The sequence below is a fragment of the Thamnophis sirtalis genome, unplaced genomic scaffold (genome assembly GCF_051295495.1).
Source record: "Thamnophis sirtalis isolate CommonGarterSnake01/CBP01778 unplaced genomic scaffold, rThaSir2_p1.2 scaffold_9, whole genome shotgun sequence".
Classification (NCBI taxonomy): domain Eukaryota; kingdom Metazoa; phylum Chordata; class Lepidosauria; order Squamata; family Natricidae; genus Thamnophis; species Thamnophis sirtalis.
In genome coordinates this window covers 14,391,341-14,418,625 of record NW_028261389.1, presented here as the reverse complement: position 1 = coordinate 14,418,625, position 27,285 = coordinate 14,391,341, and the positions used below count along the sequence as shown (strand labels likewise).

The window sequence follows — 27,285 nt, the reverse complement described above, 5'->3', positions numbered from 1 at the left end:
ATAAAGGACAGAGAGGGAGAAGGAAACACTGGGGAAAGCCGAGGAAACCCACAGAGGCCTTAAGTTGCTTCTCCTTTCTAGAAAGTATTACACATGTTCAATCTCACATAGGAATCTGAACATGCTAAATAGGTATAAATACATGTGTCATGGATACACATCTATCCCACAGCTCACAGAGGCTACAAAATGGAAAATATATATATATATTTTCCACAAATTGTGTGTGGATTTACAAGCAATTTTCCTGCACCTATTCAACTAATCCAGTGTTTCTCCACCTTGGCCACTTGAAGATGTCCGGACTTCAACTCCCAGAATTCTAGGAGTTGAAGTCCGGACATCTTCAAGTGGCCAAGGTGGAGAAACACTGAACTAATCTTACTTTATTCCGGAGAGGGAATCTCTTAACCAAGACTCTTATTGGCTAAAATCCCCTTCTTGCGTTCCATGATTAAAGGAGTTGGTCCATGCAGAACTTGAGTCATCAAATGCTCTGACAGACTATACTTATTTTAAAATAGGAACCAAATGTTTAAAAAAAAGATCAGTCCAAAAGTAACCAAGTTGGTGGTTTTGTCAGTTATGATTATAAAAATCAGAGATGCTGAGCACCTACTCGCCTTCCACCAACCTACATATTCTACATGTTTATGATTTTCTACTGGCTGCTACAGTAAATAGTGACTTGCAGCTTTTTGACTATAGTTGACTCACAAGGTTTTATAGAGGTTTTTTTTAGACAATTGTGAATCTAGCCTGTTGTGTTTGTTGAATGTATACCAATTGCATGCTTAGGCCCACAATCCCATCTTCATCCCCATGAATGAGAAATGGCTGCTTGCCATTGTACAGAGTCAGATTCCCCCATTTAATGTTCCACCTCACTTCTCTGTTAGATATTGTTAACGTTTAGTTTTTTTTAAAAAAAACAAACGGAAAAATTCATGAGGCTGGAGAAAGAATAACATTAGTATCCTTCCTCACAGTCTTTGCTACAAGTAGTCCTTGACTGAGGAGCACGATTGGGAGGGAGAGAATTTCCATTATGAAGCAAGGTTATAAGGAAACGTGCTGTTTCAGTCTAACGGACAATTGGCAAGTCATTGAACCCCATCTTGCAACCCATAGGGAAGGAATTTCTTAACATCAAAATTGGACAGGGCCAGGGGTGGGTTTCAACCGGTTTGCGGCGGTCCCTGCGAACCGGTTGGTTGGCGAACCCGGAAGTAAGTAACTTCCATGAACAGCGAAGGGCCTGCCCGCCCGTGGTGCTTACCCGGTTTTGACGAGTTCTGCGCTTCCACGCATGCGCAGGACGCATACAACGCCTGCGCGATCCTCCAGGAGCAGCTGGAGCGTCGCGCAGACGCTAGTACGCATGCGTGCACCGCACGCGTGCACGAGGACGCCACCGGCCCCGTTCCAACCGAACCAGTTGGAACGGGGCGAGAAACCCACCCCTGGACAGAGCCTAGACTAGGGATCTCCAAACTTGGCAATTTTGGGACTTCAATTCCCAGAATTCCTCTGGCACACAAGACCATGCTGGCTGGGGGATTCTGGGAGTTGAAGTCTACAAGTCTTGGGATTGCAAAGGTTGGAAACCCCTGGCCTAAACTAATTCAATTAGGGTCTGTTGTTGTTTCTAGTGCCTTCCTATTGTAAAGTCTTTAAGTGTCCAATACATTGAAAATGGATTAAGGCATTATAGTCAATATTTCCTTGCTCTTAAAGAAAAGGATTACGAGCATTATGAGACTCCTGAATGATGAGTTGTGCTTGATTTTACAACCTTCTTTGCCACATTTAAGTGAATCACTGCAATTGTTGTATGAATTACGTGGTCATTAAATGAATCTAATTTCCTCCACTGACTGCTTTTCGGAAGCTGGCTCACAAATGGTGACCACATGATGCAAACTGTTTACAGCTTGTAGTAACAGCTTCACAAATTCCAGATAGAGGTTTTTCTCAGCCTTCCCCACAAGTGACAGAAATGGAACACTGAACTTCGTAGATAATGAATAAGCTTTACAACAATGATATAACTGTTTTCTGAAATGTCGGCTTTGGAGGTTGGTTTCCTGGCTCCTAATATTGTGATTCTGTCGTCGTCTTGAGTGCAACATATTCATTCGTAGCTTTTTCTTTTGGTCAACCCTAATAGGACAGCCGAGTTGTGTGTTTATGATATTAAAATTGAATAAAGGTAAAGAAAAATGGATTAGACAAAATACAATGAGAAAAAAATAGCCTCAATTTGGATTCTACTGACTTCCTCAAAGGATTTCTTTCTAATTTCCCAGAATTTTTTTATATACTGTATCAATCAGATTTATTGCTATGTACGGTATTTTTCGAAGTATAAGACACACTTCCCCCCCCAAAGTGGTTGAAAATCTGAGTGCATCTTATACACTGAATACAGCATTTTTAGCCTCCCGAAACCCTGCCCCCTTTGCAAAAATGGCCGTGCATGGTCTTTAGGAGGCTTCTGGAGTGCTCCTGGGGGGAAAATGAGCAGAAAATGGGCTGGTTTTTTGCTCGTTTTTGCCCCACCAGTCCCTAGGAGCACTCTAAAGGCTCCTAAAAGCTATGCATGCCCTTTTTTTGGGCCTGTTTTGGCAAAAAACGGGCCATTTTTGGGAGGTCTGCAGAGTGCAAAAACTTTTTTTTTTAATTTGCCTCTTCAAAATCTTGGTGCATCTTATACTCTGAAAAATATAGTATTAATATGTAAGTTTTCCAGAGAAAAAAAGGAATACATACACACATACATTCATCAGCACACAAATGTATACCTACACGAGCAAAAAAATGATTACTAACCTTCGCTAGAGACTTCTTCTTCCTCCTCCTCCTCCTCTTCTTCCTCCTCCTCTAGCTCCTCCTCCTCTTCTTCTACCTCCTCCTGGTTTTCATGATCATGGTTTTTCTCAATCTTCAGCTCCTCCTCACTCTTCCCTTTCAACATGGCATGTATTCGCACAGCCTCTTTCCATGGCACGCCACCCAGATCGGAGGTCGGTTGCTTGGGCTGCTCTGCTGCCTCCTCCTCCTCTTCCTCTTCCTCCTCCTCCTCCTCTATCTCAGATTCTGAGCTACTGTTGGGAAAACAGGCAAGAGGCATCTTGAAAGGCTTAATACTTTTCAATAAATATAGCCAAAGGAAATGATCATCTACCAGTTCAGAATACCTAACTAAAACCCTGCCCCCTTTTCAAAAATGGCCGTGCATTGCCTTTAGGAGGCTTCTAGAGTGCTCCTGGGGGCTGGGGAGGACAAAAATGAGCGAAAAATGGCCCATTTTAAGTAAAATTATGGGAAAACTTAACAAATGCAAATCATCTGGGAATTTTATCTAGTGTATGAAAGAAATCTGCATTTTTTTTCAACTTCTAAGAATGTATTTTCCTCCCTTCCAACCCCTGCAATGCAAAAACGTTATTTGGACAGGTTTTTGTTTTTTTTTAATTCAGATCCTTCATTTCATTTAAGTTCCCCCAAATCTTAAATCTGAAGAAGCATGCAAATCTTGTTTGGTCTTATTAAGTTTTATAGGAGGAACAGTAACAACAGGAAATGCTATTCAGGGCAAAATGCATCCTATGCTGAAAACGGTTGAGATCACCAACTAGAAGACAAAAACTGTATAAGATTTGTAGAGGAACCAGAATATAATAGTGACCTTATAATGAAACTCCAAACCCATCTTTCGTTTCAGTCTCTGGTGCCACAATATATTAAGAGATTTTTGCTAGTTAATTTGAAGAAGTATATTTTAGCATAGGCTGTAAAAAAATATCTAACTACAGAAGCTGTTAAAGATGCCCAAATCAAATAACCTGCTGGGTAGATCCTCTTCTGTTCCTTTGTCTAGCACGCTACTGAGGTTGTGCTCTGCCAATGTCTCCTCTGGCACTTCCTCCAAGTCTTCTTCCCGTTGTAACGTGAGCCGATAATTCTCCAACTCAATCCGTTCTGGTGTGCCACGCAGTCTCTTAGCAAGGCTCGGTTCCTCTACGCCATTTATGTTGGGAGCTGGAGAAGAATTAAGAAACAAACAACCAAAAGATATTATGAGCCCTGATCCCAACCATGCAGGCAAATCTGGAACAATTGCCTTTGTTGCAATCCTACCAGGATACTAAACTGTTGACTTCCAACTGGGATCTGACTACAAGAGACTCGTAGTAGTCTTTCAAAGAAAAGTTGCAAGAGGGGAATATGTTTTGGAGAAAATAACAATTTGTTATAATATTTTTTCCTATAATGTAAAAACACACACAGACAAAGGTTGTCTTTTTCTTCTCTTGGACCAAATAGCATCCTGCGTTACTCCTTCAATACTGTCTTTTCAACCTGGTGTCCTTCAGATATCTTACACTCCTCTCATACTAGCTGGGGACTGTAAGAACGAAGTTGAAACACGTCTAGTGTAGTTTAAGTAGAACACTGTAGTCCAGGAATTGCTACATCTGAGGAAATTTTGGTGCTGGGGTGGCACACACTAGCCATTCTGAGGGAGGAACAGCAGCAGCAGTGGCTCAGGATGGCCTCCTGCCAATTACCTCCCATAGACCTATTAGACCCCACAGACTAGGCCTCCTCCAAATCCCATCTGCCGGCCAGTGTCGGCTGGCAACTCCCTGGGGGAGGGCCTTCTCTGTGGCTGCTCCGGCCCTCTGGAAAGATCTCCCCGTTGAGATCTGGACCCTCACCACCCTTCCAGCTTTCCGCAAAGCCATTAAGACCTGGCTGTTCCGGCAGGCCTGGGGCTGCTGAATCTCTCAGCCCCACTCGAGGGTATGGCTGTTGTTGTTTTTTAAAATGTGTTTGTCTTTTTATCTTTATTTTGTACCCCCTCCCCTCTTCGATTGTTAGCCGCCCTGAGTCTCTCGGGAATAGGGCGGCATACAAACTGAATAAATCCAATCCAATCCAATCTCTTGGGAGTGGAGTAATGCCAAAAGATTGTATCGGTTTTAGTGTTAACAGATCTGGGCTGCAAATATTTAGATGATCATAAGAGAGCAGATCGGAAGTTCCAACCGTTACCGCCCACCTCCACCCCACACAGTCACATGACTGAACTTTGGGAACTCAGCAACTGGGCCACATTTACAGTGTCCAATGGTCATGTGACCTGACTCTCCAGCTGCTCAGCGTCTCCTACAAGAAGCAAACTATCAGACAGAGTAAGGCAGGATGGTTATATGAATAGTCAAGTGACCAAACAAACCATTTCAGGTAAAGGTAAAGGTTCCCCTCGCGCATACGTGCCAGTCATTCCCGACTCTAGGGGGGGGTGCTCATCTCTGTTTCAAAGCCGAAGAGCCAGTGCTGTTCGAAGACATCTCCGTGGTCATGTGGCTGGCATGACTAAACGCCAAAGGCACACAGAACGCTGTTACCTTCCCACCAAAGGTGATCCCTATTTTTTTACTTGCATTTCTACATGCTTTCGAACTGCTAAATTGGCAGAAGCTGGGACAAGTAACGGAAGCTCACTCCATTACGCGGCAGTAGGGTTTCGAACCACCGACCTTTTGATTGACAAGCTCAGCGTCAGATAAGCAACTGGAAGAATAGTGAGCTTACTTGAGGACACCAATGAAGGGATTCTAAAAACGAACAAAGGATAGCCTTGTAGAAAAAAGCATCCATTATCCAGTTAATATCAAGCCAATGATGTTTCACAGAGGTGAACGAGGCTATTCCTGTGGATGAAGCTTTCGAAGATGCAGTTGAATGACTGAAAAGACCCTGAGCATCCTCTGGAAGAGCTAAACCATTAACGCAAAAAGTGAGCTAGTTCAACTCGACGATCAAGTACGAAAAGTGTCATGCTTAGACAGAGAGGTCATTGCATGGATTAAAATGACAAGGAAGATTTACTCATCGTCTTATTCCTAGCTGAAAATAGCCCCAAAATACAGTATGTCAGACACAAAGATGGGGTGGGGTGGGGTACCCGGATTATGAAGAAAAACATCGGGCCACTAAAACGTGTGACATTTGAGAAGTAGAGAAAATTTAAAGAAAAGATTCTCTTATCACAGACAATAATCTTGTGTTTATCCAAAGTTATGTGGAGCTGACACTGTTTACTTGTAGGGCAGTTTTCATAGTGAAAAGATATAAAGACACAGAAGATCCTTGGCTCAAATGTTTTGGATGATAACTGAGCAAGGACAATGGAAAGACTCCAAGAAGGGGCCCACTTAGTAATAGGAGGAAACAAGCTATGGAAGCTAAATTTAAATTGTTTAACTATGAAGGAACAAAAATTGATGAAACACTAGTAGTGTTTATACAGTAGAATGAAAAACTGAAATTGCCGCAGAAATAAATCCTAAAAGCTTAATAGGTAAAGGTTCCCCTTGCACTTATGTGCTAATCGATCCTGCCTCTAGAGGGTGGTACTCATCTCCGTTTCAAAGCCAAAGTGCCAGTGTTGTCCGAAGACGTCTCCATGGTCATGTGGCTGGCATGACTAAACGTTGAAGGCGCACAGAATGCAGTTCCCTTCCCACCAAAGGTGGTTCCTATTTTTCTACTTGCATTTTTACATGCTTTCGAACTGCTAGCTTGGCAGAAGCTGGGACAAGCAACAGGAGCTCACTTTGTTACCCGGCGCTAGGAATTCGAACCGCCGAACTGCTGACATTTCTGATCGACAAACTCAGCGTCTTAGCCACTGAGCCACCACGTCCCATAAAGCTTAATAGGGACTCCATTTAACACTTAACAGAAAACAAAAAGGCATATCTGCTGTCAAAGAACTATGACTAAACTGTTCCTATCAAGCAAATCTATTCTATTTTGCATTATAGTAGCACACAGTAGAATGTTTCCTTCAGGTTTTAAGGATACTTCAAAGCAGAGTTCCACAACCTTTCCGGCTTTGCAGACCGGTGGGAGGGAGAGGGGATGGTTCTGTGTGAGCAAAGTGCACACAGGCACAACTCCATTTGTGCGAGAGGCCAGCACACCCACCCACCCACCCACACACATCACTTGAGCAAATGGTGTGTGTGTGCTTGCCCGCTGCTCATGCAAGTAGCAATGTGCTTGTGCACGCTTGCTCGCCGCTTCCACAGCCAGGATCCAAACGGCTCATGGCTCAGTAGTGGGCCGTGGCCTGGAGGTTGGCGACCCCTGCTTTAAAGAATGCAAGATTTGGAGAACAGCCATTAGACAATTAGGCAAGGACTCATGACCCGTAATAGGACTTTAGCATTTTCAATCTTTCTTAAAATCAGCAGGAATTCTGCCTCAGGCTGATATGGAAGGACCTGAAAGAAAAATTAGCTTGGACTTTTTTTTTTTGACATCCTGTATTTGAAGCTGGTAGGAGAATTAAATTGGCAAGGTCTAGAGCAGGGATGTCAAATTCAGGGCCCGGGGGCCAGATCTGGCCCGCGGGTGTTTAGATCTGGCCTGAGGGGTGCTTAGATCTGGCCTGTGGGGACGCCCTGGAAACAGGGAAGGACCAGCCCACAGTGCCTCTGCCAGAGAAAATGGAGTTCGGGAAGCCTGCGTGTGGCCCTCCCAAGCTCCATTTTCACTGGCACAGGGTTGCAGAAGGCTGTCGCAGCAGAAAATGGAGCTCGGGAGCCCGTTATAGCTGGCAGAGCGCTCAGGCCATCACAGGCGCCCTCAACACAAGTGACATTGAACTAGCCATGCCCACTCCAGCCCTCTGAGGTCAAACACAACCTTGATGCGGCCCTTAATGAAATCGAGTTTGATACCTCTTACCTACCCACCAAAAGTAGACAGTATTCTTAGGGGCCTGCTCCCAAAAGGAGGTATGGAAAGGAAAGGGCTCCTTGCCTGAATGCCTGTGGTATAAAGTTCTAGCACTAAGCTCAAAATTTGATCCCTTGGTCTTCTCAAGGGTGAAAAAAGAACTTTGGCTGTTTGGGAGTCAGGGGATTCACAACAGGAGTTCAGAAAAAGAGTTGATCTTGAAGGGCTGGTGGCTGAATGCTATTGAAGAACTGTGAGCTACAAATGATTTTTTTAAGAAAGAGGAAAGAGATAGGCTCAAGTCACAACACGCAAAGAATGCCCCCCATAGGGTCACCAAAGTGGCCAAGATAAAGAGGAATTGAAACAGTCAGATTACTCTTCCATTGACAGTTGAAGGAAGAGAGCTGTCCCTTTTCAGACCAATCATAAAAAGTTTCAGAATGAACCTCTGCATGAATGCAAACCCATTAGATACAGAGAGAGAGAAAATATTAATAGTTTCTCAAATACCAGCCTTTGCTCAAGCTGCTACTGAATAGTGTTAGATACTGGGTGGAAAGGGGAAGATACCGTACTAGATTACTATGTTTTTACTAGATGATTGCATTGGTCAGAATTGGAACAGCATTTTGCTCAATCTTTTTAATTCTCAGCTGTTCATATACCCAAAGATACTACAAACCAAATCAGACCAAAAACAACCAAACATCCAACATCCAGAATATTCTTTCTCTGTGTATTTGTACCATGTGTCTATTTATCTATTGCTCCTAAATTCAAAATATGCAATTTATCAGGCAGTTGGTTCCTGGTAATCTGTATCATTAATAAATGCAATTATCCTTTGTCTTATGACAAATGTAAGATATTAACTCTTACTCATATTCCTGTTCAGCATGAAGTGTCGATGATTTCACTGTCATGCAGTGTTTTATATTTTAAATTAAAACCACAAATTCCAGCTCTATTATTTTCCTTTTATCATTATCTCTAATTGGTGTCAAATGTAATTGCTTGAGTCTGGGTCCCTGACAAATAAAACAATCAGGCACTTTGATATGACGTAAATTGGAGCTTCTACCTGCTAGTAACCAGAATAACTAAAGACCTGAGAGATGTCAAGAACACATTGCAATTTTGAGCACTTTTCAGCAAAACAAATGCTTGTGTATATAACTGAAGTTAAATAGTATAGTTGGCAGAAGCTCTCATAAAACATTTCTAAATTCCATACATATCAACAAAACCTTATTTTGAAACATCCCGTACCCAAAGGCCAACTAAGGGGAAAAATAGCCATCTGCAAGTAAAGAAATGTTAGTGTGCATGAATACCACATGTTTGCGAGAGGAACTGAGGAACAACATGAATATTTCGCATAGATTGCTCTAATCTTGCTCTCTCTGCACATCAGGGAAGAATTTGCAGTCTATTACTTTAAATTCTGCATTCCCTTGATAAATCTGGTGGAAGACTGGAAACAGTGATTACTAGTTTCTAAGGAAGTTCAACTGTTACATTGCTCACTTTCAAAATTACCTAATTGCCTAATTTATTCCCAGATACCCAAGATACGTTATTCTCAACGTACCCAAGGATCTCTCCTATTCTGCTTTTCAATTCTACCACAGCTTGCGTTTTGTGAGTTAGGAAGCCTCCTACCTATAGTAGCCAATGTAAAAGTAAAGAATAGATGCTACCTGATTTAGCATTAGTAGCTATAGTATGAACATGTGGAGGTGGGGGAGATGGGAGCATTTGGGAATCTTGGAACTGTATTGAATTACAAACTAAATATGAGATCACACTGCGAAGCAACTGCAAAAAAAAGGACATGCCGTTTTAGGCTGTATCAACAGAAGGAAGTTTCTAATTCACAGGAAGTCATGAATCCACTTCGTTTTGGTCTTGATGGGACCCCATCTTGAGTACTCTGTTTAGTACAGAGTACAGATCAACCTAAGGAATCAATGAATCAAGAGTGAGAAGAAGAAAAATGAGAGAGGTATGACAGCCTTCTCCAAATACTATACCTAAAAGAAGGTAATGTCTATTTTCTATCACAGCAAAAATGTACAGGAAGATGGATTCCAGTTGAATGTTAGAAGACATTTCCTGATGTAAGAGTAGTTCAACAATTGTAATGACGTGGGACTGACCTTGGGAGACAGGGGAAAGAGCTACAGCCAGAAGAAACTTCAAATGAGAGACAGCTTAGGTCAGAAGGAATGTGGGCATGGGGGACCCTCTTGGGCTGTATAGGTGATGGAGAAGAAATATACTTTCAGACTTCCAGAATTCTGTTAATTTAACTGGCCAATGAAATTAATAGTTCATCTAGGCATGTTTTCTGTTTGGATTAGCTCACAAGGTTGACAATAATGGAACTGATTGGTGTATCTTCTTCATTAAAAGTATTTAAACAGAGACTAGACATCCATCCATTTGGGAAGTTTTAATTTGAATTCCTGAAGTGAACTGGAAGATCATTCCAACATTGTGAGTCCAGGAATTCTGGACTGACACCCTAAACCTGAGCAGATAAAATTCCATACGCAGGTGTTTCCAAATATGTATTGTCAGGAGTATAGCTGCTGGGTATCATCTTGTTCATTTCATAATAATTTTCAAACGTGGAAATGAAAACATGAAGATACAGATGAGTTCTTCATCCATTATCCGTCTCACACAGCCAAGGTGGTGCAGTGGTTAAATGCAGCACTGCAGGCTACTGCTAGATCAGCAGGTCAGCGGTTCAAATCTCAACGGCTCAGGGTTGACTCAGCCTTCCATCCTTCCGAGGTGGGTAAAATGAGGACCCAGATTGTTGGGGGCAATATGCTGACTCTCTGTAAACCGCTTAGAGAGGCCTGAAAGGCCTATGAAGCGGTATATATAAGTCTACTGCTATAAGTCTACTGCTCTGGAAGGTATAAAATAATACTGAGGATGCAATATGGCTTCCAAGAGTCTCTAGAAGTGAAGAGACTATTCTGACATATAACAGAGATCTTGGGTCACATTGAAGATTCACAAATAATTAAATTGGGGGAAAGAGGAAGAAGGGGAAGTCTGGAGTAGGTTGGTTTGGAAAACGGTGGGGATTTCAGTGTTGTTCGGCATGTATACGCTTGTAGAGCAATAAGGATTTTTTCCCCTCTAATTTATCCGAGAGACTGATTCATTCACCTTAGAAGAACACTTTACATTCAAACACCAATAATCCATGTGGGATTGTACTTATGAATAGAGTAGACTAGCTGAGGTGTTTATCATATTAAACTACTCTCCAATTGGAACACATCCTGGGAAACGGGCGGATTGGAAAGGCACTCATACCCCCCCCCCCAAAAGGGCCATGCCAAACACGCAATCAGTAATGGAAGGTTGTGCTGGCAATTCTTTGGAAGGTACCAGCTACTGAAGAGTGACTCAGTTCTTTAGTCATAGGAATTTTGTCTTAGAGCAGATCTGCCAAACTGGTGGCCTGCGGGCCCGATGCGTCATGCTCAGGCCACGCCAACCCCTGCTCCACAAAGGCAAAAAACGTCATGATATGTCATGTGGCGCAATCGAGTTTGACACCCGTGTCTTAAGAGTCAAGGGTGGATTCCAGTGGGTTCCGGCAGCCATTACTGCCAATTTGCTCATGGGCGCTTCACACGCATGTGCAGTAAAATAAAAATTGTTCTGTGCATGCGCAGAAGCCCAAAACAAGATGGTGCTGCCAGGAGAACCGGTTCAGAGTGTGTGGCAGGCCTGGGTCGCTGCCAGTTCCAGCAACACAGGCCACCAAACCACTACCGGTTCAGACAAACCGGGCCGAACCGGTAGGAACCCACCACCGCTTAGAGTATGAGTAGAAAGTAATCTTCTTTAATTCAACTACTGGCTGGCTGGGGAATTCTGGGAGTTGAAGTCCTCAGGTCCTAAAGTTGCAAAGGTTAGACATTGTTGATCTAATCATTAATGAAATATTCCTGGAAAGTTCCTTAACTTCAAATAACTCCATGGTTATTCTTCATTAAATATTGCAAATAGTTTGCCATTATCTTCTATTTCAAGGTCCCAGTCTAGCCTAAAACCTCAGTACTTCCTAGGAGGTGTCCTGCCTACCTACTAACCAAGTACAGCCAGGCTTAGCCTTTTCAAAATCAGCCAGAGTTGGAGAAGTACAAATACTGTAATGTATGTAATTTTTCTGTGAATTCCCTAATAAAGAACTTGCCTTGATGATGTTAACGCAGCAGAGCAATAGAGCTATAATCATTTTACACAGAAATTCATTTCATTTTCTAATTTCTTTTCAACACAAAATTAATAACTTCCTCCACTCAAAGTCAATATTTCTTGTAACAGAAAAAAAATACTCCTTGTGGCTTATTTTTTTCCACAATAGTATTGGCGGCATTCTAACTTGTTCAGGTGTCTTTGAGTTTCAGTTTCTTCTAGAGTTTTTGGCAATGTTAGGATATCACAAATAGTTAATAATGCCTTAGGGCAAGGTGGTCAAAGTCAATGTCACTGAGGGCCACATCAAGGTTGCGTTTGATCTCTGGGGCCTGGGGTGGGTGTGGAGAGGGTGGGCATGGCCAGCCTGACGTCACTCGCATCGGGAGGACGCCTATGATGGCCTAAGTGCTAGCAAAAACAGACTCCCGAGCTCTGTTTTCAGCCGTGAGGGCTCCTACAGCCCTCTGCTAGTGAAAACAGAGCTGGGGGGGGACGCACGCACACACACACACACACACACACAAACACACACGCAATTTCTGTTTTCAGTGGTAGAGGGCTGCAGGAGGCTGTCACAGCCGAAAATGGGGTTTGGGAGGATCACATGTGGCCTTCTTGAGCTCAGTTTTCGCTGGCAGAGGCACCACGGCCCGGTCCTTCGCTATTTTTAGGGCAGCCCCTCAAGCCAGTTCTAAGCACCCCGTAGGCTGGATCCGGCCCCCAGGCCTTGAGTTTGACAGCTCTGCATTAGGGTTTGTTTCAATAAGCTCCAGGGAGCCCTGGAACCTGTCATATTCAAGAAACACATTTATAATTGTTATGTCATGTGTTATTCAAGTGTGTTTCATTTTGAAACAGGTTATTAGATTTGGTGGTGGTGATGGTGGTGGCGGCGGTGATGGTGTGTGTGTGTGTGTGTGTGTGTGTTGGACTCCTTTCAACTGCCTGGAAGAGTCCTGGCAATCTTTTTAGAAGTGGTTTGCATTGCTTTCTTCTTCTTAAGGTAGCTCAAAGTCACCCACCTGGCTTCATGCCTAAGACAGGACTAAAACCTGATGCTTTTAACCAATAAATTAAATTGGTTTTCTTGCATGTTGACACATTGGATTTTAGTAAATTAAAACGTTGGTAATACTTCGGTTTTCATTTTGCTGCAACACTGACTCCACCTCGCTGTTTATTATTTCAGGCACGGGTGTAAAACTCGCGGTGTCACGTTGCCGCCACGTGACATTTTGCAACATGTTTTCCCTTTGGGGTGGGCATGGCCTGACGCGTGAAGCATTTTGCGTGGCTGGAGGTTTGACACTCCTGATTTAGGGGCCTATTTAAAAATTTTCATGATTTCCTTTAAAGCATAAATCATCAAGACATCATATGAACCAAATTTCTCTGCTGTCTGAGAAGGGCCTACAGATAGTTTGTAAAGCAGACACTTTATATAGCTATCAGTTTAAATTCCCAGCATCGTAAGTAAGACTGAAGATCTGTTCCGTGTAAGTGTTATGGAATGGAATGGAAAATTTATTTATAGGCCTCCCTTTTATATATTTAGACCGGTGTTTTTCAATTTTGGGACTTTAAGATGGTTGGACCATAACTCATTCATGCTGGCTGGGGAATTGTGGGAGTTGAAGTCCTTACATCTTAAAGATTCAGAGCTTGATCTAGTCTCTGTGATCCAAAAAGAACCTATATTATTCCACAGAGGGCTTTGATGTAATATATCTTAAAAGTCCCCAGGGCGCGGAAAAACTGGTTTAGGCTGTTCTTTCATAGTCCTTGCAATATGACTCTCATAACTTGATTTTTCAAAGCACTCAAAGAGGAAAGGATACAAAAGAAGAGTTTTAAAAAATCTATTTATTTGATAAGAACGAAACTGCAAAAGCTTGCAGTGTACAGTAAAAAAAATATTAGAAGATCTCATAAATCTAAAACTGCTGATGTGTTTTGAAAGCAGTATTACTTTGAAACGAGCTTCCATGTTCACACTGCATCAATTCAGATACAATTGAACTAGGAGGAACCATATCTCAGAAGAGGTAGAGGGAAACAGATACTAAAAGGAAAAAAAATGTAGATTGTAGACTTCAAACATTTTCATTTTTTGTTTTAAATCTATTAATTGTTATCTTATTTTAGCATCTCACATTAAGTTGTAGTAATTTTCTACAGCAATCTTTAGAAAATAAATTGAGGTTTTTCCTATTGAAGATTATCTTCAAAAGATTAACAGGGGAAATGAAAAGCGTATGTATATGTGTATTGTGGGGAAATCACAGCCATATTCTTGGCTTTTAGGTTCTGCTAAAGACTTGTATTTAGTTGTGTGGATGACTTTGTCTACCAACCAGCAAGCCCTGTTCATGGAGCTACCCTTGAAAAGCATCCGGAAGCTTCAGCTGGTACAAAATGCAATCACACAAGCTAACTTGGGCATCCAAAGAAGAGTGCATTGGATGCCGGCCAATTGAAGGTTTTGGTTATGATCTGTAAAGCCCCAATGACATGGGATCAGACTACCTATCGCCCTCATCACATCAGCGCATCCACCCAGTCAGATAGAGAAGGTATGTTGCAGGCCCCATTAGTTAAGGAATTCCAAATAGTGGGCCCCAGGAAGAAAGTGCTGTCTGCTGTTGCCCCATCCCTTGGAATATTCTCCCCCCATAGGTGAGGTGGACCCCCAATTTCCAGCCTTTTGAAAATATCTAAAGACCTGGCCTTGCCATCTAGCTTGGGACTCCCAGAGGAAGACACAGCCATGAGGCTGGTTAAGTGCCCCAAAGCCCTTGTAACTGTTACTCTTCAGCATCTTAAACAAAGGTTGTTATAAATTGATTTATAGCGTCCTATTCCTTCTTTTCCCCAGATTAGATTTCCTGAAGAATTTGCCTGATTGGTTTTTCAAAGAGACTAATATTGCTTTCTCTCTTGACGTGGAATTTATAATCTTCAAGATTAAACAGCCCACTCATTGTTCACATGGGAAAAAAATACAACGGATGAACAAGCTTAGAACCCTGTCTGCACATTTGGTTTACAAGAAAGGGATCAGAACTCTTTTAATAAAACTGCACCACAAATAGAATACAAATCATGCCAGATGCCAGGAATGTTATCTTCAAAGTAGAATGTATGTGTATTTTATGTATGTATGTATGCATGTATGTATGTATGTATGTATGCATGCATGTGTATGTATGTGTCTGTGTGTGTGTGTGTGTGTGTGTGTGTATGTATGTATGTATGTGTATATATATATATTCGTAGATTTTCACGAGTGTAGGTATGCTGGTCTTGTTATATTTGGGTCTTTTCCCATGTAAGATTGAGATTGTCTTGGCAACATTTCGGCGAGGCTCACTCGCCATGACACCAGCCTGAAGATGGCGAGAGAGACCTCACTGAAACGTTGCCAAGACAATCTCAACCTTACATGGGAAAAGACCCGAACACAACAAGACCAGCATATATATATATATTCTCCTCGGGCTGTGTGTTCTGTTAAGATGCAGCCTGTTGTGCCTTAAAATGGCTTCTACTCTACAACACAGTAGAGTTGCCATGGTAATGGCTTTACAGTACTCTACAAGAGGGCTCCCTCTGGTAAGGGAGAAAATCCAACATTAGAAATTACGTTTGGTCTGGACATTTCCTCCCTATAACTAAATACCTGGAAAATGCTGGATAATCAGCTACTCCCTTATATAGAATGTTCTTCAAACTGTGTAGGGGAGAAAGAAAAGTTCCTGGTGCATTTTGTAGCATTTGCTACCACCATGCCATTTATCCTAACTGTGATTTTTATGTGCAATTTACTTCTTCACCCCATGTGTGTTATGACTCAGTCCTAGTGGAAACCAAAGAGACCTTAGGAGACTTCCCGTATGTGTCTATTGCTCTCACTTTAAACAGCGAGAAACATTTCTCAGAAGAGCACTTTTATTTAATTGTTTGGAGCTCAGAGGCATTACTAGGTGTTTGGGAGCTTTGACATTTTCTTACTGCATCATGAATGACCCAAATATTTACATAACAATGTCTTCCAGAGTTCAGACATCTCATTCCTCACACTTGACATAATTCTGCCCCATTTTCTTAGTGGCAGTAAGTGCTGTCCCCATGAGGAAAATATCACCATTATTCGACAACAAAATGGGAAACATCTTCAGTGATTTGGCATAATGAGCAAAAATGGAGGTTAATTTGTACATTATTTTCATTCATTCAGTAGTCAACCAAAAGAATCTGGGGGTCTTTAACTTATGTACAGCATTCTTAATATAAAAACACCACCTCAACCTACTTGGGGTAAATGGCATGGGTTTCACCATTTTTATTCTCTTTGGCTTGATTTCTTGATTATTTATTATTATACTATAATTTTATACCTTTATGGGTATTTTGCTTACTGTTCTACAATTTAGTTTGCCTACTATGAATCAGAGATAAGAGATGTGCTGAGTTATTTGTTTAATCATGCATTCCATTTATGTAAATGCCCAGCTTGTAACTGTGACTGAGCAATGGGCATAGTATTAAAAACTAATAAAAAGTGGGGGGGAGAGGGGAAATAAGCAGAAGTAAGATGAAAGACATGAAGTCACCGTTCATGCACAGCTGTCTGTTTTATGCACAGATGTGAATGCTGCATTGCCCTATTGTTTTGGGATTCTATGCATACTGTGGAACAGGGGTGGGGAACAATGGCCCTTTGATGACTTGTGGACTTCAACTCCCAGAATTCCTGAGCCAGTCACAAGTCTTAAAGGGGCCATCGTTCCCCACCTCTGCATAGAATCACAAACTGGATACGCAAGCATTGGAATTGTGCCAAGAAAACCTTAATTCTCTCAAATTTTCTATAGACCAATATTTATTTTAGTGGCAGGGTGATCCTAATTTCATTGTTGTGGGGCAACTGCAGAACCTCCTAAAAAGGTTTCCATTTCCAACCACTCCAAGCTGAAGTCACGCGAGATAAGCAATAGAAAAGAAACACTCAGAAAACTGAATATTGCTTGGAATTTATTTCCTTTTTTTCAATGCACAAAAACATAATTCAGTTTCACAGTAGGAAGAAATCCAAAGTTACAGAATGTAAACATGCACATGCACCGTCACCCTCACAATAAGTGCAAAAAAACCCCAACAGCTAAAAATAAGGTGCAACACCTCCAGCTGTAAATATCAAACTTTTTGGAGTACATTCCCTTTTCTTCCCTGAGCCCCAGTCTAAATCTCAAGTAGTCTGATGTCGATAAAGTTTGCAATTTCAAAAAAAAATGAGTGGTTTAAATAAAAGCACCGTGGAGTCAAAAAGAGATAAGCTACTGTTCTTTTTCAAGATTCAAAGCATTTTAACATCAATGCACAAGCAGTATTGCATATTGTTTATGAAAATGTCCGGAGTAACTCATGTCTTTCAAGAAATGCATTTACATACAAATAAAGCAAGTCAGTGTAAGGTTGAAAAAGAGATGAAAGGAAAAGAGAGAGAAAAAAACTTGTTTTCCCAGCAAGAAAATGTTCTCCACCGCATTTTATACTGGGGTCCCAGTATCCTATGCCTTTCTGCTTTATAGCACTTCTAAAATGTTTCCTACATTGTAAAAATGCAGAAGACTCCATTTTTATCCCTGTTCTTTGCCAATAGTTCCATATTCTGACCTTTCATCATTATCTCTCCTGTATAATAGGGTGATATTGTTTGTTTTAAAAACATTGATGGGATGGGAACCTAGAACAAGACAATTGCAAGTCAAGAGGGGGACCTTACACCTATAGTTCCTCAATATACAGTGTAGTGATTATCCATCCCAAAGAGCAAGACTGTTTATTAATATTAGTCTAATGGCAGGTTGATACATTGCAGCAGCTATGTCTAAGCCAGTGTTTCTTAACCTCTGCAATTTTAAGAGGGGTGGACGTCAATTCCCAGAATCCCTCTGGCTAGCATGCAATGGGTAGGGGAATTCTGGGAGCTGAAGTCCACCCATCTTAAAATTGCAGAAATTAAGAAACACCAGTCTAAATCATCTAGAAATACATCCATAATATCTTATTCCACAGAGAAACTTTAATAAATAGCTAAGCAATATATTTCATAGAATGACTGCTATCACATGAAGATACTTTTGTATGACAACGTCATCTATGTTAAAGGTGTGTAGCCTTCATAAAATAGGCAGTGTTCTAGGTACTATTTACACAATGGCAGTTTTCTCTGTGCTGAGTGTTAAATATGAGGACTTCCAAGTTGTCCAGACAACATGTCTATTGCTGATAATTCTGGGCACGAGGTTTACACATCTGGATTAAGAACAGTTTAGGGGAGACTAACTTAGGGTCTCATTGAGAACAGACACAGATAAGATGCAAACTAGCAGACCCTAAACAGCCATTTTGATATACCAAATGATCCAAAATCTCTTGGGTGTGTTTGACGTGTCACTTAATCTAATATGATTATTTGAGTGCCATTGTTTTATCCAGTTATCGAGGAAAATAATAAAAACATTTTGCCTCCGTTTTGTATGTTGGGAGTCCACGGTATAAATTTTGACGACTTATAAGGTAAGTATTGTTCCAAAATAAGTAAGTAAGGGAAACACTTTAGGAAGGTTTAATTTAGCAGTTTAACAGATGCTGTACAGAAGTGGAGATAGTAAAAATCTACTGTTTCACAACAGCTGAAATTCTCTTATACTGTAGTGCCTTGGCCAGGTACAATAATATATATATATAGATATATAGATATTTTAAAGGGTTTGTCACACTTCTGCAAAATTGTTTTGCATATTCCAAATATTTCATTAATTTAATGGTCAATTGGGTGAAATATGTGCTACGCTAATGTAAAACTGGTATCACTAATACAGAAATTGAGGCTGGACAAATAAATGTTTCAAGTTGAGTTTTTTGGCATAGTGAACTTCAGGTCAGCAATGCAGGTCCTAGAGAAGTCTATTTGTACTGTATGACAATGCAGTATTGTACTGTATGTAGCTTTATCTTGTACTTAAAGTTGACAATTGATTTAAGTAACAAACACAGACATTTAATCCTTGGTGAAAAGCTTAAATTAACCAAACCCAAGTTTAGTATATTGAATTATCAGCACACAAAAATCATGTACAGTAGTAAAAACTTTTTTTTTTAAATCAAGACCTCCTGCCTTTAAGAAAGGAATGGAATTTATAAGGATCATTTACTATATGTGTGCATATAGTGCATGGAACATGTATCATTAATTCCTTATTACAGCTATGTTGCTATTTAAAAATACAATTATCAAGTTTCAGCAGTGAGCTAAATTAACGATAATAATTGATTGGTGATCTCAGAGTGATACCTAAAGGGTTTCCTTGGTATATGGAAATATTGAATTTATCAGCTCTGAACACCTTAATTTTACAAAAACAAACAAACCCCAAAACCTTACCCTGCTTGGACTTCCCTTTATTCTTAGATGCTATATTAATAATTCTAGCCTCCTCGGTTGGGACAGTCTTAGATTGTGAACCTAGTAATTTATTAAATTTGTATGCCGCTTGATTATCAACAACTCTTAATCTTCAATTCTATGGCTATACACTGGATTAATCAATTTGTTTGTAGAAACGTAAGTTTGGTTTGTTTAAACCATGTGAGTTTAGGAACCATCTCTGATAATTTTGGTGAATTATCCAAAGTTTTGTTCTACAACCGACAGCTAAAACTAGAATCCTTCACCCATTCTAGCATTCTATCCCTTTTCTATCCTTCAGCAAATGCCTAACAACTAGGCACTAGGAATTCAATCAATGCTCATTCAAGAATATCAAGAAGCAGAGATCTCCATCCCATTATGCAGTAGGTATGCAGCTTTATAAAATCTCTGCTTAGAATACTGTCCTCATTATGTGATTAAATATATATCCAGATCATAATCTATGAAAGTAAAGATTAATTTCCTAGTGACCCAAGTATCTTGGCCAGTGTGTTGAGTAGTCCATTAGTGCCCCCAGATTACTGAATTATACCTCCCATCATCACGAGCCAGAATAACTAATAACTGAAGTACTTGGAAACAAAAGAGATGGTAGTTTAATTAATCTTGGGGAAATAAGTTTGAGAAAGATCATAATTACTTGAACAGTATTTTAACTTCTTAAACCAAAGGGAGTCAACTACTTCTGTCTCATAAGTAAGAATATTGGTTTCAAAAAATAAAGTAAACGTTTGTGTGTTGTTTTTTTTTATCATGGGAGATATCCTGGATTATGCAGGTTAACAATTCAGGTTTTTCATGAAAAGAAAATTGCCATAGTTTCATTACATCTATGAGACCGTTCCATGCCTCAGAAATATGCTTCCCTTAATCTGATGTTTTCTAGATGTGCTGGATCATCACTGACCATATATTGACAGGCAGTTCTACAACAGGGACCTCCAAACTTGACAACTTTAAGACTTGTGGACTTCAATTACTGGCTGGGGAATTCTGGGAGTTGAAGTCCACAGATCTTCAAAGTTGCGAAGCTTGGAGACCCCTGTTCTAGAGGATACATCTGGAAGACATCAGGTTGGGAACTCTGAACTAGACTCTTGGGACAATCAACATATTTTAGAACATTTTACAAACAATGAATAACATTTGTGTATTTAAAAATACATATTTAAAAAATTAACACTCACTGTAAAACAATCAAAAAAATGCATGAAACAGGCAACGGTTACCGATTACAGGATATAACCACTGAAAAGCAAGGACTTTCATAGTTTTAATTGGCAACAGCAGCAACTGCATCATATAGGAAAAAGTAAAGCGGTTATTTGGCACAAGAGTCCCAGGAGGGTACAAAGAAAGGTTTAATACAAGGACTGCAATAAGTACGTCAGAGTTCAAGTGTAGAAAGCACCAGTTGTGGCTTTCATCACTCTTGGACCAGCAGGAAAGCCTGCAACCTTTGACAGTCAAATGTCTCCAGATAGCAGGAACATCAAAAGCAATTCACGGAAAACAGTTTCAGGGGCCTTTGAAAATCAGAAGCAGCCATGAAGAGGAAATATGTTGATGTAATAGCTGTGCTAAATGTATTGGTATTACTTTAAGTTCGGTGAATGATAATCTTTGACCTAGAATTATATTCTAATGACAATAACACAATCCGCAAAGTGGAAGGGATACGTGTGCCAAGAAAACGAATAATAATTTACAGGACGTACCTATTTTATCTATTAAACCACATGCCTGAATTACAGTAAAATTCTCTTCTTAGCTAATAGACAAGGGAAAGTAGAGATTTAAAATTCCATAGTAACCAAGCAAACATTGAATGCTAACTTGCTTGAAACATGCAAACAACAAAAGAGCAACACTCCACCCTCATGCCCTGGCCCACTCTGAACCAAGAGCTTGGAATGGACAGCTGACCACAAACATAAATTAGTAGGAGGTACAGAGTTTGTCCAGCATTTCTAATATATTAGTAATCCCCCTGCCACTTTCTCTTGAAAATCAGAAATAGTTTGCACACTTCAAAATGCCAATTTGCTTTAATTCCAGTTTCTCTCATTGGCAGTTAGAAAAATCCCCTCTCTTTATTCTTGATAGCAATTCAAGATTTGCACAAGATTTTGCAAGACCTGTTTTTTTGGAAACAAGCTAGGTTTGAAAAATCCTAAGATGTCCAGTCTGACCTAGATAAAATTCAACATTTCCTCAGCTCTGAGTCCACGCTGGTAGGCGATGATTTGGAATAACTTTAACTATCACCAAAAGTCATAAAGCATTTATACCACAAAGCACAGGATTAATTCATGCTTTAATTATTGCTATAATCAGTTTAGTAGGATGCTTATAATATTACTTCTATAATTCAAACATGTAAAAACACACATACTAGCAAAATAGCTATTTGACCCCTGAAGCCACACTATAAATATATAAAGTACTCTCTAGTTGCTTAGTGTAGCGTGTGTGTGTGTATGTATGTATGTATGTATGTATGTGTATATATATATATATATATATATATATATATATATATATATATATATATATATATATATATATATATATATTCTTATACTTATCACTCACTACTGAAATGCTACTCTACTGTGCAGACAGTCACGAAAATGACAGATGTCAATTTTCTCTCCTGACTAGCAGGGAACAGGTTAAGTAGCTTCTGAAGAATCTACACCAGCCATTAACTCAAATTAAACTGAGAAAAATAAGTCAGAAGCTCCCTAGCGTTATTAGAAATCTAGTTCATAGGCAATTTGCTCCATTTGCAAATTACCGAAATTGTCCTATCAAATAACCAATTTAAATTAAGCCTGCCCTTTCAATATTTGTCTGGACTACTAGGTTTAAACTCCTTTTAAGGGATTCACTCAATAATTAAGCAATTACATTAATGGAAAACCCCAAGACTCAAGTCATGCTATTACAATTTGTTCATGCATTTTTTTAAAAAAGAAAGTCTTAATGTCTTTTAAATATTCATTCGAAGGCCAAACCATCATGGCTTCATTCCCAAATGTTGGCCATAAACTAAATAGGCCCACAGTTTTCCAGACCCAGAACTAAATCCATTCCGATTTTCCTTCAGGTTTCCTTCCAGTTTGGTTACCAGCAGTTCAAAAGAACAGCCCAGTGGCATGAACGTTTTTGGCACAAAACGCTTCCTTGAAGGAAGCATCCATGTCAAGGTCAAGCAGAATCCTCTCAATAGCACTTTGACTGGGCAGCCCATTCCTGGACCACCACAAAGCCCCCATATTTAGGCAGAGGAGATGAGAGCTGGTTGACCTCAGAGCCCACTAGAGTTAAAGGCAATGGGGACCCGCTCAAACTGTCAGAGAAATCAAGAAGGATTATCAGTGAGGTTTTGATGTTTTGCTATTCGGGTACCACATTAGTGAGAGTCAGGGGATACAGGGATACAGTAGTCAAGAGTTTGGGTAAACACAGAAATTTAATTAATGAAGCCATTATTCCAAGCCTTTTCAATCAACGCTAACATCATAAATAATCCATCAGTTACCCATTTCACAGATCAATTCTTTTGAAAAACTGGACCCACCATAAGGAAATGATGAACTGGTTGTCTGTGTTTACCTGAACCAGATTCAAAACAATAATTTTTAAAGGTCGTTTTTTAAGAGATTTGTATCTAAAACTACGTTGCTCCCCCTCCCTTCATATACATATTGGTCTCCAAGCGTCTCCCCAAACAAATCAGGGTTACAATGCTGTGGTTAATAGCCTAGTGCCGATAAAAACTCTCCCAGTATCTGCACAAGGATCTCCGACTGGACATAGAGAAAGGGGACTCCAAATGCTACCAGCTGGCACATGAAAAAGGAGTCCAAAGGATTTTGGGCTATGTGGTACCCAATGGAAGAAAATGTGCCCTGCAGCAACTGGCTTGCCTCCCTAACTCTGCCAAAGACGCAGAGCGAGTACCGCATCATCTTGCCAAACAAGGAAGCAGAGCTACCTGGGGTCTTCTCTGACGAGGCTGAGATGGAATTGGCACGCCCTGCACCATCAGCCGCCATGTTGTCCTGTACAGTCCCTTTGTTGTCCTGGAGGGAGGGGAAAACGTAAGGAAATAGACAACGTTAAGTGTAGATAAGGTAAAGGTAAATGTTCCGCTCGCACATACTGTATGTGCTAGTCGTTCCCGACTCTAGGGGGCGGTGCTCATCTCCCTTTCAAAGCCGAAGAGTCAGCGCTGTCCGAAGATGTCTCCATGGTCATGTGGCCGGCATGACCAAACGCCGAAGGTGCACGGAACTCTGCTACCATCCCACCAAAGATGGTTCCTATTTTTCTATTTTTACGTGCTTTAGAATTGCTAGGATGGCATAAGCTGGGACAAGTAACAGTTCACTCCGTTATGCGGCACTAGGGTTTCGACCCACCGAACTGCTAACCTTTCTGATCGACAAGCTCGGTGTCTCAGCCACTGAGCCACTGCATCCCAAGTGTAGGTAAATGCATATGAACAAGGGGTGACACCGTTTTGCTTAAAAAGCTGAACGTGTTTGCAGTGGTGAGCTTCTGAGATCCTACTTAATCACGATTTGATTCATTATATTACTTTTGATTCCTTCAAAACAAAGACAGCTTTGTGGAACTGATAACTGATTTTCGGCATATCGTCCTCTGCTGGCTATGGGGAGGGGTGGGTATGTTTCATTGAAACAGAACGTACAGTTGAAGATTGTTTATCAAACCCTACAACTCCTTCAGCTTTCTCCAGCTCATTCGTCTCCTATTGATATTCCTTTTTTTTCCTATATACTCTGGTCTTTGCATCTACTTCCTTCACTCCCATCCATGTTCAATAGATTGCTGGGAAACAGGCTGCTTCTGCCAGAGGACAAAACTGACCAAAAGCTGCTCTTTGATCCAAAGATACCAGAAGGACATTCAAAATGAAGGGTGGGGGGGGCAGGAGCTTGACAACAACCTATTATTAGGTTGCATCAGCCTACAAATGCATACAAGTCCATTTCGTCAGTTTCTTAACCCCCAAACCACCACCATCCAATCCATCAGCAAAGACAATCTGCGACAGATTGTGAATCAGATGGCGAATGGCTAACAACGTCTACTGGCAAAAGGTTAGGGATGAAACCAGTCATGAGCTGGAAGTTGGCCACCCTAATATAATTCACGAGTCCCTTCATCATCAATGCTCCATGGATAATAGGTAGATAACATGATCACTTATTTCCTTATTTCACTTATATCTTTATTTATTTAAAGAACGTATGTGGCTGCCTATCTTACATAAGGATCCTAGACAGCTTACAGCAACCAGTAAAAAAAATATATACTCTTTTCATCAGGTGACAGACCAATCATACTATTGACCCCCTGACTCAACCCCATCCTAACCCAATCTTGGTGGAAACAGCCAAGTTTTCATTAACTTCCAGAAGGCTAAAAGGATAGGGAGTCCTTAAATCTTAGGTGGATATACTTATGTACGTACATATATACATATATACATACAATATATATAAACAAACAAACTAAAACGTGGATTTATAGATGCAGATTTGGCCATTTGACATTATATAAAGTTTTATATGCAAAGAAAGAATATAAAGTCAACCATACAGAAAAAATGAACATGTTACTGTTTTAATTTATTCCTTCATCTAGTTGACCTAATATTCTGGATTGAGGTATAGATCCTGATGTCTTCTACGTATTTTGGCTTACAGTTTCCATAAATCCTTTCCACGGCCCATTTTGCCTCACTTTTATGAAAGAGATAGTCCAAAACATTTGGAGGACATACTCATTAGCAGCCAGCCTTGCAGATTTTGACTCAAAAACTCCTCTTTTGTGAAATGCTTGAGCATACGGGAAATAATGTAAAGGAGAGTATTTTTATGATTCTATAAGATATTTTCAATTTTGACTACAGGGAAGTATAATTTTACATCCACTGACACATTCTTGCGTAGTCTGCAAGGTTTAAAATTAACCCTCCCCTTACAAGCGACTCAAAGCCATGCTTAATACCAAGAAGCAACTCTGTTAATAATAAAAAATAAAACTCCACCTTACCTTTCCTGACAATGGACCCACTGCTGGCCTCTTCCTCTGGGCATAACCTGAAAGCCTGTAACAGTAGTGAGGTTTGCAGTAGAATTTTCCTACAAACAGATCAAGGAGAACAATAAGATAATAGGCGAAAACCACAGTTGTTTAACACTTGCAATGCAGGAGCTTCCTTCTATCATGTCTACTTTGTCATGTCACCTATGTAATTACGTCCCCAAAGTTGAATTTAAGTTAACTGATTCCAGCTTCAAAAATAATCCATTTTCCTACATTTCCTTGACATCTATTAACCAACACCCAGTTAGCCACCCGAGCATCCCAGGGAAACTTGAATGTTATCCCAAACAAAGCACTACTGTTGAGGAACAAAGGCTGTATCACATGAAAATCTGGCAGAAAAACTGCTAGAAAAATGAATGCAAAAACAGAAGGGCTAGGCATTAACTCCAAACAGGCTACTTGCTTACAAGAAACTCTGGGAAACTTTGAGGGATGAAGAATGGGGGGAAACTGTTGGAATGTGTCATGCCAAGGCAGGTGGTTTTCAACTATACGTTTTAAATATTTGTCTTAAATATTCCAACAGCCAACAGATCTGCTCCTGAACCTCAAGAACCTCTGATGACCCACTAAACCAGGGGTGTTTAAATCTGGCCTATGGGGCTGGCCTGGAAATAGCAAAGGAGCAACCCACGGTGCCGTTGGAAGCCAAAATGGGGCAGGGCGGGGGTCTTCATGCCCTGTTCTGGCCGGCAGAGTGCTGCAGGAGGCGGTCGTCCCCTCTCCCCCACCTTACCCCCCGGGCCAGCCTGCAGAGAAGAACTACAATGTGATCCGGCCCTTGAAGAAATCCAATTTGACACTCCTGCACTAAACCTTCTGAAGATTCTCTGAGGACACTTCCCTATGGAAAGTTATGGCAGTCTAATCACAAAAATCTTAAAAGTTGAGAAACTGGCTATTCCTCTCCCCAGGGAATATCTCTGTTAGCATCTTATGAGATCTCACAAGAGAAATCTAATATGTGGCTGCAAAGATCTGCAGTCTCTGAGCACTGCACTGAGATAGTATCATTGTAAATGTAAAATGTAACCAACATTGCTAATTATTAAGCAATGTTTTCCACAACATTAACATCAATTAGGAATTGAATCATAGGTATTTTATCCCTTCTCTATGGAAGAATTAGGAGTTGAATCATAGGTATTTTATCCCTTCTCTATTGAAAATCTACAGCTGAGATTTAAAAGTACCTGTTCTTTTGTCTTTAAAGCTTAAAGGCTCCTTTCTGTGAGAGAAAGGAGCAACTGTTGTTCATTGCAAATAAACTGAGCAGTCTCACTTGGTGTTTTTGTAAGAGGTTAGTATATCTAGATCTATACCTAGAGTATTCTTTAGTATAGATACTTTTAGTATCTAGCTTTAATATAAACCTAGATATTAATATCTTGTTTCCCTGAAAATAAGACCTCCCCAGATAGTAAGTCCAATCGGACTTTTGAGTACATGGGCTAAAATAAGCCCTCCCTGAAAATATTGCAACACAGCAGCAGCCATGAAGTGACCATGCTCGCCACCTCCTGCACCTCCAAAATAATAAAATCTCCTCAAAAGTATGGCCAAGTGCTTATTTCAGGAGTCAAAAGAAAATAAGACCCTGTCTTATCTTCAGGGAAACATGGTATGTGTTTGTATTCTGTCAA

The 27,285-nt window shown here is 40.5% G+C and overlaps 1 protein-coding gene across 23 annotated transcripts in view; it reads right to left on the bottom strand.

The window, feature by feature from the left end:
* Positions 1-27,285, bottom strand: part of MICAL3 (microtubule associated monooxygenase, calponin and LIM domain containing 3) — a 229,733-nt gene that overhangs the window by 43,535 nt on the left and 158,913 nt on the right. For all 23 annotated transcript variants that reach the window (XM_087722862.1, XM_087722863.1, XM_087722865.1 and 20 more), the window contains 4 exons: positions 25,586-25,674; positions 23,496-23,583; positions 3,849-4,044; positions 2,833-3,107 (listed from right to left, as the gene is read on the bottom strand). In XM_087722862.1, the coding sequence (XP_087578988.1) occupies positions 2,833-3,107; positions 3,849-4,044; positions 23,496-23,583; positions 25,586-25,674 (648 nt within the window). The remainder of the gene's footprint in view (positions 1-2,832; positions 3,108-3,848; positions 4,045-23,495; positions 23,584-25,585; positions 25,675-27,285) is intronic.